Below are 13,248 nucleotides of genomic sequence, written 5' to 3' on the forward strand. Positions count from 1 at the left end.
AATAGAAGTGTGTTTTTTGGGTAAAGACCAAAGATGGAACCAGTTTTCTTATCCGACTGATAGTCTGTATATTACTGCTGTGAGACAGTGTATGCTTTCCTTTATTTATGGGTCTTTGTTATTTTCTTGTTGCTGTATACTTTTTCCCCTCTTTTGTTGAAGACTACAGTTTTATTTATCATTTCTCTCTTCTTGAGTATATAGACCATAAATTCAGACTGCTGTTTCCCTTTTGTGGACCAAGACTACTGAAGAGAAGTGGTTTACTGGTGATTATACTATGTAAAGTTTCTCCTCTTGTGTTGATAGGAATGTCACGTTTACTCAGTAATAAAGCCTAGGATAGTATCTGTATTCTTTGACAATATGTTGAATGTTGAGCCAGGCTCATCTATATTTTAAAATGTCCATTGAAAATTCAGGTGTTAGTCATATGCAGTCAGCTTTATGTGTGACTTGGTCTTTTCCTTTTAGATTTTTGTATTTTATTTCTTTATTCCATTAGTCTTTGAATATTCTTTGTCGACTTGATGTTTTCTATGTTTCTAGTACTTTAACAGGTATCTCTTTCTGAATTGAGGGCTATAAATGAAACGGGGTTACAATGATTTCCCTTCTTTCTTAGGTTCAGAGAAACATGAACGCAATGTACATACCATTCCAACTGTGCTGTCTCCAAATCGACTACGATCTACGAAGAAAAGTTTCTTTGGTCAACCTCTTACAAGTATTTTTGAAGGGAATAAGCTGCCTACCCCAATAATTGTGAGTATAATTTTGGGTTTCTACAACGCCTTTGTTCTAAGTAATTTATTAGATCAAACTGAGGAATGTTTAGATAACTTATCCATGAGGGTAGATCATTTTAAAATAGAAATAAGTTCCACTGAAGTTCAAATCACTTAAGTGAAAGATATAGAATTCCCATTTTACACTGACTGTATCAAAGGCACAAACATAAAAGTTTGTTGAAGGATATGTGTTTATGGAAGTGTCCTTCAGATTACACAATGGTAAAGTCATCCAGCCTCTTTATGAGTACAATTTAATCTGGAGTCTCCCTTAATATAATCACCTCTGAGATGACTCTATCTTTTTTAAATAAAATATCGATAGACCTTTACATTGTCAAGCAATTACATATACACATTGGTTTTGCTACATATTAACATCCTTTATCCTAGTGGACTATGTATAAATGCCAGCTAATATGGCTCAACCTATTTCAAATGAGATAGTAAACATCTTAAGGAAATAAATATTTATAGTCCAGCATCTACTTTAGCAATATAATTGTGCTTGGAAATTATTCTTCAGGTGAACATATTTATCGTGTCACACACATGAGGATCACTGCCCATTTCTTAAGTATTTTAGAGCAGAATTATCTAGTAACCATATTTTTGGTCATGTAATCAATTGGAAATAGAGAATATATGGAACAAATCTCTACAGGATAGTCATTTTTGCATAGTAAAATTATGGAAGAACGGTAGACATATACTTGGGTTCTTAAATGTGGCAGCACTTGAGACATGTTGAAAAATAAGAAGTCACAGAAAAAGGAAATAAAAGTCTCAGAAATATGGTGAAAAAAATCTTTTGCAAAAATGCAAAAAGTAGGTTTCATAATAGGGGCCATGAGAGACAGGAAGTCACATAGTAATTTGAACTCTTAAAGGACAATATCCATATAGTTACTTAGGATGGCATGCTTGAGAAATATATTAATAGGAGGAAACAAACTGTAATAGCGGACCATTCACCAAAATGCTTTGGGGAACAGAGTCTACACCATGATGTTTCAAATTGGGAGACAAGGTAAGGTTCAGTGTCTCAGTTATAACTCTGTATCCAAAACTGCCATAACCGAGGTTCACAATAAATGACTTATTTGGATTCAGATGTGTGTATATCTAATAATACAAACTTATCCTTACCCCACACAGGATATGATGTCTATAATTGCAGAAAAAGGACAAAGTTCTGATCATTTATTCAAAACTATGTCTGAAAATTCACACTGTTCCCTGAGGGACAAGATTGACACAGAAATATGTATTAAGTGGAATGAAGAATGTGTGTTGCTTGTAGCTTCAGTCTTAAAGGTAGGGAAGGGTTTTACATCTCCAACATTAAACATCCCTCTAGAGATGCATACATGTTTTCTGTCCTTGAGTTTACATGGCAATGTCTGTTTCCTGGAACAATGGACACATGACCTCCTGATAAGAGGCATGGAGGATAAAAGCTGACAAACCCATAGAATCTTCACAAAGACAGCGGTGACCAGCTTCTGCTGAGAGTGAACTTCCCCATATATCAAAGGGGGTTTAGTTTGGCGTTACAAATGTCCAAACTGATTTCACCTCTGACAATACCATGTGATGTATTAGCTGAACATGTAATAATAGTGATAAAAGTGTGTTTTACAAAATACATGCCTTAAGTATTACCAAGACATATCCCTCATAGATAAAAGTTTAAAATGTTAGTCCACCACTGACGTACAAAAGGATAAGACTTTGGATATTGCTCTATGTCCAGCAGATACATGAAATTTTTAAGCTTCTCAATCACAAATAAACGAGCCATTTCAGTTTTGCCAGATATTGACATTCAACTTCCCAGTCAAATAGTCAAGTATTAGCCTAAGCAACACTTAACTTGTCTACGCTCTCAACTTGCCAGTGAGCTGCAGTGACACTAGAGCAAATATCATTCTTTTATTTTTGTTTTAGCCGTGATCTGAGTTCATATTTCAGAACCCTGTGTAGCTATGGCCCAGACACCAAGAGAAAAGTTAATGCTCTGGGATCAACCATGCTTAATAACATTAAGCAAAGGTACCAAATGATTGCTCCTTGGCCCTTGAGATTGCCAAGTGTCTCTGGTTCTCATTGTCAGAAACTTGGGATCACATCCTGGGTAGACAATTAAGATCAGTGACTGAATGTAGTCTTGTGAATTCAAAGCAATTTACAGCTACATGAACACCGGGGATTCTCCCGTTCTTTATCTCTTCTTATGGAGTTCCTGTCTCATTCATGGCATGGCATTGAATCCTTCCCCCATTTCTTCCATACAAGTCCCTCATTAATCCATAAGACTAATTATGGATTAATTATAAGATTATGATTGGCTGTGGCTCCTCCTACCCTATTACAGTCAGATGCTAGATGGAGCCTATCAGAGGGCAGTTATGATGGCAGCTGTCTGGATGTACCACATGGGAGCTGATTTCTGTCAAGGCAGAGAGAGCTTTGGATTGGGAAGTAGAGTGTAGATCTATGATGGCAAGTAGTGCTGTGGACTAGAAGTCAGGAGAGGCAATTTGAAAGGAAAATAGGTTTGTTTCATTGCTATAGCAACTAGGACTCTGCTTCTTTGTTTCAAGTCATAGGTAGGAAAACACAAGATCCTGCATATAGGTTCCACTTTTGAGCCAAGATTGTGGGGAGATGAAAGTTTGGGAAATTTTTCTGGAAGTAGGGTCTCAACCAGTGACTTTCAGCCATACTAATACTACTACAGTAACAACTTTCCTCATGAGTTGGTTATTCCTAACCAGTACATGATTTTGTTGCTGTTCCTAATTAAAAATTTGCTATAATATTAATTATAAAAATGGATAGAATTACTGATATGGAAGATATATGACCCCCAAAAGGATTTTGACACACAAGTTGAGAATCACTGGTCTAAGCTGCTAATTTTAAACAAAAAAGTTTTTCAACTACTTTCTCAAATGTACATTAACCATTCCTTTTTTTATTTCCATTAAAAAAGGACTTTATTTCAAATATAGACGGAAGCCTCCTGACTTCCAGTTTATATGAAAATTGGCTCACCATCCCAGATGAACGAACCCTGGCTGGAAAAATTAGTGCTATTCAAAGGTAATGATACAGTTAAGCATGTGGGGAACTGCACATATATAGAAGCAGTGCTTTTGTAAGATTCATAGGCTTGTGTTTACAGGATTATAAGCTGGAATGATATCCCATGCCAAGAGGTTTACTTAGCTCATTCTTGTATTGTCAGTTTTTAAAAATGTGCATTTCTCAAGCTAGAGTGTTGAATCATGTCTGTAATCCCACTTGGGAGTCCTCTCCTTTAATACTCTTATGGTTTAGAAGACAGCCTATGTAACACATTGTGTGCACATCAGCATAGAGTATGGTCTTAGTTCCTGTGTGAGACACATTAAAAGAAGTATGTGTGTATAATACCTGTGGGATACATGCTTCATAGCATTATTGCCATGCTATTGTGAATATTTCACTTGTTAAGTATGTCATTGATTAGAACATGAAGCTATAACTGAGTTCTTCTTTCTCAACTACAACCACCTAGAGAAGTTTAAGTCAGGAACATCACTAACTTCTTTGAATTATTCGCCTGTGCGATGATCCATAGGAAGATTTCCTATTTAAGAGGAGCATTGAGCTCCCATTGCATAGGACCTCTACATCTCTCCCTTGACTGTAAAAGAAGCTTTCATAACTGCATTGTGTAGGGTCCCTAGTGTGTTTTCTGCTCCTTATATTCTAGAGTGTCAGAAGGGTGTTACCTCGATTCATACTACATTACACATTAAATTTGTATCATGGTGGCTGGAAAGATGTTTTGCTGTTAAATATTACTGGATGTTTTCACACGTAGAACACACATAGTCTGCAACAATATTCATTCTCTTAATACCAGGGATCCTGACACATTTCTCTAGCTTCTCTAGGTAGCAGTCTTACTTCTAGTATACAGAAATTCATACATATTTTTAAAAAGTTTCCCATGATTATATTCAGAAAAATCAGCTGTAGAAAATGTTATGTAATACTCTAGTTATACATTCTTATATCTTTGATTTCTGATTAAACCTGAGTTGGTCTACAAAATGTTTACCTTGTGTTTTTTTTTTTTTTTTTGTAGTTCATTTTGTAACTAACATTACTCCAAAGCTGATCCAACATAACATTCTCGTTTTCGTTGTTTAGCCTTCTACAACAGATCCCAGAACCAAACTTTATACTACTGAAATATCTCATTTGTCTATTAGTGATAATAAAAGACTCGCCCATGAATAAGCTAGATACTAAAAGGTTATCGATCCGCCTTGCTCCGCATGTCCTATGGGGTTGGACTTCTAGCAATTCATTATTTGGGAAAGTTGTCTCAAGAAAGGTAAAGGGATCTTATTTTTGCCTATGGAAACAAAATTCTAATTGTGATACAGGAATTTGGAACCTTGATAAAGATCATAACTGCAAAAGGAAACCTTAGGATTGCATTCTTCTAGAGTGGAGAGGAATATATTTTGATCTATTTCAGGAAGTGTGGGAAGGGAGATTGTTGATATAGAATAAAGTAAGTGAATCATTTCTTTCTTTTGTTTTTCCTTCTTTCTTCTTAGATATTGATTTTAGATATTAATGTTTTACACAGCCATATGCTGCACTTAGAATGGTAGTCCAAGAAATGTTGTGTGTTATCTTGTATGCTTTCCATTATTTTAACACTGCCATATTTCAGGTACACTTTCATGTTCCCCAGATCTACTGTAGCTGTTAATTTTATATAAACCCATACACATTAATATTTTTCACTAATTTCTTTACTCTATAACCTGATTGCAGTCCTTTCATCCAAGGCCCATCTTCACAACCACGTCTTCCATCCATTCTCCTTTAACTCTGTAGTGTAGAACTTCCATGGACACCAACTCACTCTCATACAACAATTCACAACAGGAATAAGTGCATCTATGCCAACTGAAGCCAGACAACGCAATCCAGCTAAAAGAAGACAAGCCAGTGGTAGACAAGAGAGGGACAGCCAATCCCTGCACACTAATTAAGGGAACTATCTGAGATCAAACCGCACATCTGCTACATATACGTAGGGGTGCCTAGATCTTGCTGCTGGACCATATGAAGCAGGGAGTTCCTGCAGATTCAAAGCTGAAAGATCACAACAATTAAAGGCAACAACAAGATACCAGGTTATAGAAGGACAGGCATTTCTGGGGAGTTCCAGTAATGATGGTGTAGCAAAATCCAGAGGACTTGAACCAGACCAAGTGACTTATTTCAATGCACATTTGCAAGTAAACCTGTTTGGCCAAAAGGGTATAATGTGTAACACCTAATGGCAAAACACATCTCACACAGTGCATTTTTACAGATGTTCTCAAATTTTAGTTTGATTTTTTAAATTTTGACTTTAAATTTTAGACTTTATTTGATTGTAATTTTTGAAATTTATGGAGGAAGGTTGATACCAATGGCGATATAAAAGGATTGATAAATGAAATGAGAATTACTTTATACTATTATGAATACTTTACACACCGCTCCTCCATAAAACTCAAGAAACCACTGTCATCAATTTGATTCACTCACAGTATTTAGCACCATGTCAGTTCTGAGATGTTGCTTTGGTGGAGTAGCCTTCTATTCCTTGCAATCTACATGAAACTTTAACAAGTTTTAGTAAAATGCCAAGAACATAGAGCACCCATTTCAGAAACTTCATTTCATGGGTTCCTATCCGTTTGTGGCAACTGTTATTTTTCTCATAATTTTGGATTTCATTTTTAAGTTTCCATTTTGTAAACTCTGAAATGACACTCTTGAATTTGTCTTGTGTATTACAGATATCTCTTGTGCAAATTATGATTGACAATTATATTCATATATTTGAAAATGATAATAAATATTGCATCCACATGGAAAAAAGGTCTGATGGATTAAAGACATCTGCGGATTTCATTAATTCTTCTGGCAAATCAACTACTATGAATGAAATCATAGGTGGACACAATAGAAAAACCTGTTGCAATGATAAAATTTAAATATTTCATATGTTGCTCTATAGGAATGGTCCTTCAGGTATGAAAAGATTTATTTAGACATCAAGGGAATGGAAGGACAATATCATTCTGTGATTTCATATATTTGTAATTCTCAAAGGATCAAAGAGGTCACAAAATTATATTAGAATATGGGAAATGTTTTAAACAAAAATTTCATTAAATTATGCTTAAATATATGCTATATATATTTATATACTCATATAATTATGTGCATCTATATACATAGAGTTAAGTATAATAAACTATTTACCACCATAAGAAAGCAACAATATTGTCTTTTTCCCCATGTTTCCTAATTCATAGGATATATCATTCATATGAAAATATTATTTTGGATGAGATCATGTAGAAACAATTATTTGATTCATGTATCCATTAAAACATTCTGCATGTGTAAGCCCTGTACCACTGTCAACATGCTTAGCTATTCTACTGTAAAAGTACTAATTTTTTTTAAATTCCTATGAGAGACAATCTTGCCAAATTTTTAGCATTGGTATAAATATTAAATTGAAGAGGATCCACTTAAAAAGATATGTGAAGAATGATAGAGGCTAAAACACTCGTGATCATTAGTTAGTGACACTCAAATTCATATCCATTGATAACTCAAGTAATTCTTTGTATAGATTTAAGAAAACATATTGAAATATTACTCTTTTATTTTAATCGTGCTTCATATTCTTTTTTAATTTATACTACGTTTTAATGATACATTCCAAATCACAATTCAAAATATTCATTACTTAAAGTGCACAAAGGGACGTCTTGCAAACTTTTTTAAAATTTTTATTAGATATATTTCTTTACTTACATTATAAATGTTATTCCCCTTCCCTATTTCCTGTCCATAATCCCCCAAGCCCTCCCCTAGCCCTCCCCCATACAGGTATTCCCCCTACACATCCCCCTTTCTGTCAACCCCATATTCCCCTGGATTGGGGTCCAACCTTGGCAGCACCAAGCGCTTCCCTTCCAATGGTGACCCAATAAGGCTCTTCTCTGCTACATATGCAGTTGGAGCCCTGAGTCAGTCCATGTATAGACTTTCGGAGGTTGTTTAGTCCCTGAAAGCATGCTTGGTTGGCAAAGTTGTTTTTATGGTGTTGCAAGCTCTCTCAATTCTTTCTATACTCCCTCTAATTCTACCCAAGGGGGTCCTGTTCTCAGTTCAGTGGTTTACTGCAAACATTGACCTCGGTATTAGACATGCTCTGGATATGTCTCTCAGAAGAGATCTGTATCCAGTTCTTTTCTGCATGCATTTTTTTCAGCTGTGACAATATTATCTAGTTTTGGTGGCTGTATATATATGGGCCACATGAGAGGCAGGCTCTGAATGACCATTCCTTGAGTTGCTGCTCAAAACTTTGCTTCCATATCCCCTCTTAAGGATATTTTTACCCCTGTTAAGAAGGAGTGGAAGCATACATATATTGGTCATTCTTCTACTTAAGATTCCTGTGGTCAGTGGATTGCATCTTGGGTAATTCAAGCTTTTTGACTAATATCCACTTATCCATGAGAAAATACCTAGTGTGTTTTTCTGTGAGTCATTTACCTCACTTGGTATGATATTTCCTAGTTCATTCCATTTGCTTAGGAATTTCATGAAGTCATAGTTTTTGATAGCTAAGTAGTAGTACTCCATGGTGTAGATGTACCACAGTTTTTGAATCCATTCCACTGTTTCAATGGCATCTGGGTTTTTTCCTTCTCCTGGCTATTATAAATATGGCTGTTATGAACATAGTGGAGCATGTATCTTTGTTGTATGTTGGAAGATCTTTTGGGTATATGCGCAGGAGAGCTATAGCTGGGTCCTCAGGTAGTGGAATGTCCAATTTTTGAGAAACCTCCAGACTGATTTCCAGAGTGGTTGTACCAGTTTGCAATCCCACCAAAAATCGAGGGGCGTTCCTCTTTCTCCACATCCTGTCCAGCATATGCTGTCACCTGAAATTTTTATCTTAGCCATTCTGAGTAGTGTGAGGTGGAATCTCAGTGTTGTTTTGATTTGCATTTATCTGAATTGCATGAATCTATCATCTGAGAATATTTTTCTAACAATGACATTTTTTGTTTCATTTAGCCAGAAAGAACAGAACAACTACCACCTATAAGTGGTAGAGGATGACTGGAAGACATTCTAAGATCATTCTATTTTCATGTTCTTGTCTACCTCCTACTAAATCGTAGCAGAAGATATTATTTCAAGATCCTACTTCTGCTTTTATTTCACCATATTAGTTACAAATAGTTTTCCCTCATTTAAGTTATTTTATGTTGTATGTTATACATTGTTTTCTATTATAATAAATGTTATTAAATTGTGTTATTCTTACACTGCAATGTGCCTTGATTATAATTCTCCATAATCTTTCGGATATAGCATTTTTTAGTCTGCAGCCCATTTCTAGTACTAGTTTTCCCACCTCAGTTACCAAAGTATTGCCAGAAGCTAATGACATTAAAAACCCCTCAGCGTTATGACTAGAATCCAGTGTGATACAAAGTTCTAAATAAAATTCTAGTAACAATAAAAATTAATCACCACACTCGATGAAATTAGAGGTGGATCATGGTTTTTAGAATATACAAAATGACCTGAAAAAATACGCGACTTAGCAATTGAGATACAGCCTTTGGGACATGAATTTGGGTCATCAAAACATACTGTAAAAAAACAAACAAAACTGGGTATTGTAGCACCAGCATCTCTAGACCAGAAGCTTCTACAAGGATGGAAATCAGAATTGGAGACAGTAATTAACAAGAAATTTTTGCCCAGATATTCCGGACATGTTTTTCAGTAATGATCAAAAAGACCTGTGATGAAAGAGAAAAAGAGGGAGAGAGGGAGAGGGAGAGGAAGAGGAAGACGGAGAGGGAGAGGGAAACGGAGAAGGAGAGGGAGTGGGAGTGGGAGAGGGATAGGGGAAGAGAGAGAGAGAGAGAGAGAGAGAGAGAGAGAGAGAGAGAGAGAGGATAGAGAGAAAGGCAAATACTGGAGGCTCTTAAATTTCAATAAGCTCAAAGCCGTAAATTCATCACTAGTGATGTGCTCTGTATATGTTTTACACACACACAAACATATAGGCATACATATACACACACATACATGCACTACACACACATATCTATATGCATTACATACACTCAGAAATGGACAGAAGTATACAGTACATTTGTTATATCTGTGACCTCATCATGGAATATTTTTATTCAAAAATTGTCTATCATGAAATGGTCTGTAATACAAATTAGAAATATGGAAGTCTCAGAAGAAACCTCCAATAAAGTAATTGATAATTTCCATAATTACTCTTTATAGATACCTCCTGAACCACCATTCTTATATGTTTATAATTATCATTGATTACTATTATTATTTTAAAATGTTTATTGAAAGTTCAACTATAGCACTGTAGGCTGACTTTTCTCCCTTCAGTCCCTGAAATTTAAATTATTTCAATATTGTTTTATATATTTATTTATGTATATATGTATCTTTGAAAATATGAATACATCTTGAGTCCATTTTCTTGTGTGTGTGAACATGTTTTCCATGATGTTCAGTGTGTATTAGATAATCCACATGCAGATCGTTTCTGGAAAAATTACTATTCTGGCAATCATATTAGCTGCCGATCATTTTTGACACATCAAATTTTGACCATTGTCTCAATACTTCTTGGTACTGCTGTCATTGTGGTTTTGCACCCTTTTTTATGAAAGGCAATTTCAAAACAGACTTTCAAGTATGCTGCCCTGTCCAGTCTTTGTAACCCCTTTTCTACAATGTTCCCTGAGCTATGGAGAGTTTAGCTATAATGTACATATATTCACAAGTGTTAGGTACTCCACTATGCACTTCTCTCTTCAGTGTGTACATTTTTGTTTTCTGTAATGTTCTTCATTTTTGTACTAAGAAACTTCTTTGATGATGGATGATGGCCCCACCTATTGGTGGATGTAAGAGTAATATTTAGAATGCTGTAAAGAACTTGGTGACTTAGTAAATTTATGCGATATATATTAAGATTTATTACATCAGGAGCTCCGTAAATCTGTCTAGATTTCTTGCACCAGCCATGATTTTAATACTTTTGAGAGAAATTCTTTCATTTGCTAAAGTATTTCATGGGACTTTTCCCAAAATATGGATGTTTTAGATAGTACTTGGATTCCTGTCAGATATGGGGGCTTGAGTGCCTGTTGCCAAATAAATCTTACAGGGATATCTCAGCAATAAACTGATTCTGTGTGGATATGTCTTAGAAACTTCTTTCTTTACGTCACAGTTCTAAGGTACATAAAGCAGTATGCAGGATGAAATGTTAGGGAAGAAACTGATAGTTGTACCCATCTTGAACACCTATGAAATATGCCAAGAACCAGTATCAGATATCAGAATAGGTGCAATAAGGGGCACTACACCTCAATTGTAAACAATTGCACTTTGATTAGACTTCAATGTAATTTCTTTACCACAGCATTGAACATAGTTCTGGGTCTTTCATTTGTTTTCTCAGAAATAAATGATATTCCTAAGTACCGCTATAGATCAACATTTTATACCTTGTTAATTCTCTTTAGGATCATATGTTCAGGTCCTTTGCCTTGTCCAAGTCACATATTTTCACTCCTCTTTTACAAGATAAATTCATTTTCCTAGGAAATTATGAATGAAATAGAAATATGCAATTCCTTCATTTGTGGCTACTTATTTTTCTTCTTTCCACATCTGAAATTAGCCATAATTGATTGTAGTCTGAAAAGTTAATAGCTGAAATTTCAAGTAAGAAGAGAATGCTTTCTATACTGAGTTAAGTGAAGAACATTTAGCAGTGACAGTCATATTTGGGCAAGGATGATAATCATTCTATCACCTAGAGTTTCCTTACAGAGTCTGCTGCCCATCCTCTAGGTACTTGTCAACTATTATGGAACCAATGGCTTGCTCTGCACATCTAAGGTCATACACAATGGACTCTTTTTTCGTACAGCATTTGTAAACAAATAGGAAAATATTACACCTGAATGATGTCAGGGGGACACACATTAGTATTGAAGTAGTCAAAGTTCTCTTATGAAGATCAGATGATAGTAAACATAATGTGCCTAAATATTCCATAAAAATATTCATATATCTTATAAACTCGACATGTAACAACATAAATAATTTACCCACAAAGTGACTATTTCTTCTTAAAAAAAATCACAAACTTGCTGTAATGTAAATCAATGAAAACCCATCATCACAGTTAACTTCAAAATATTAAGTGTCTGGTAGAAATTCTAAGTAAATTTCTATTTTAATAAAAAAACAAACAAACAAAAGAACAGAAAAAAAAACAAAGTATAAAACCAAAAACAACAACAAAAATATCTTATAAATTGAAGAGATATCAGATAATGGAAATATTTCCCCATGCTCATGAATCAGTAAGATTTATAAAATGAAAAACCTAGATTGCCATATAATACCCTTTTGATTCTATCATTTAAAGCTGAATAAATTGTATAAAACTTTTGATTTTATTAGGACAAAAAATATTATAGAATTGATTTTTTCCCACTTTCCTTGCAGTCTTCTAACATGAGCCCTTGAACTCACCCATAAAGCCTCTCCAACATGACTGCCAAAACTTTAACTGAACAACTTCTACAACAAGGAACATGTAAAAATTAATGGTACCTGAATCGTACACAAAGAAATGTAGGCTAATGCATTGTAACAAGTGTATGCAATTGTATCGAAAACAAGTGTATTTTTTCGATGTGGGAAAACGTGATGGAAACTTTTTTTAATCCAAACTGGTAGTGTCTATATTATTGGTTTGAGAGAGTTAATGCTTAGAGTTATTAATGAGCAGTATATAAAGGTCCTTGTAATTTTGTTGCCATATACTTTCCCCCCTTTTTTGATGAATGACTACAGGGTTTTTATCATTTTTGTTCTCTTCAATATATACCTTATCTTCCGACTGCTGTTTTCCTTTTGTAGAACAAGATTGTTGATGAGAAATGGCTTACTGGTTACTACGCTGTGTAATGTTTCTCCTTTTTGGCTGATATGAATGATACTTTGGCTGAGTAATAAAGTCTAGGAAGCATCTGTATTCTTTGATAACATGGAGGAGGTTGATCCAGGCCCAAATGTATTTTAGAATGTGAATATTGAAATGTCAGGTGTTGCTCTAATGAAGTCAGCTTTATAAGTGACTTGGTCATTTTCCTTCATAAAGTATTGTTTTTTTAATTCTCTCTTCAGTTATTCTTTGATTATTCTGTCTCTACTTGATGTTTTCTATGCTCCTATTATTTTAACATGTTTACCTTTCTGATTTTGGGGAAAATGTTCTCAGACA

At 34.8% G+C, this 13,248-nt stretch overlaps 1 protein-coding gene across 2 annotated transcripts in view; it reads left to right on the forward strand.

The window, feature by feature from the left end:
• LOC148006695 (uncharacterized) overlaps positions 1-9,215 on the forward strand; it is a 47,503-nt gene extending 38,288 nt beyond the window's left edge. For both annotated transcript variants that reach the window (XM_087637477.1, XM_087637481.1), the window contains 6 exons: positions 626-765; positions 1,950-2,108; positions 3,790-3,899; positions 4,998-5,184; positions 6,656-6,890; positions 8,967-9,215. In XM_087637477.1, the coding sequence (XP_087493603.1) occupies positions 626-765; positions 1,950-2,108; positions 3,790-3,899; positions 4,998-5,184; positions 6,656-6,853 (794 nt within the window). In that variant the 3' untranslated portion in view covers positions 6,854-6,890; positions 8,967-9,215. The remainder of the gene's footprint in view (positions 1-625; positions 766-1,949; positions 2,109-3,789; positions 3,900-4,997; positions 5,185-6,655; positions 6,891-8,966) is intronic.
• The last annotated feature ends 4,033 nt before the right edge of the window (positions 9,216-13,248 follow it).

The sequence above is a fragment of the Rattus norvegicus genome, chromosome 2, assembly GCF_021556685.1.
Source record: "Rattus norvegicus strain SHRSP/BbbUtx chromosome 2, alternate assembly SHRSP_T2T, whole genome shotgun sequence".
Taxonomy (NCBI): Eukaryota; Metazoa; Chordata; class Mammalia; order Rodentia; family Muridae; genus Rattus; species Rattus norvegicus.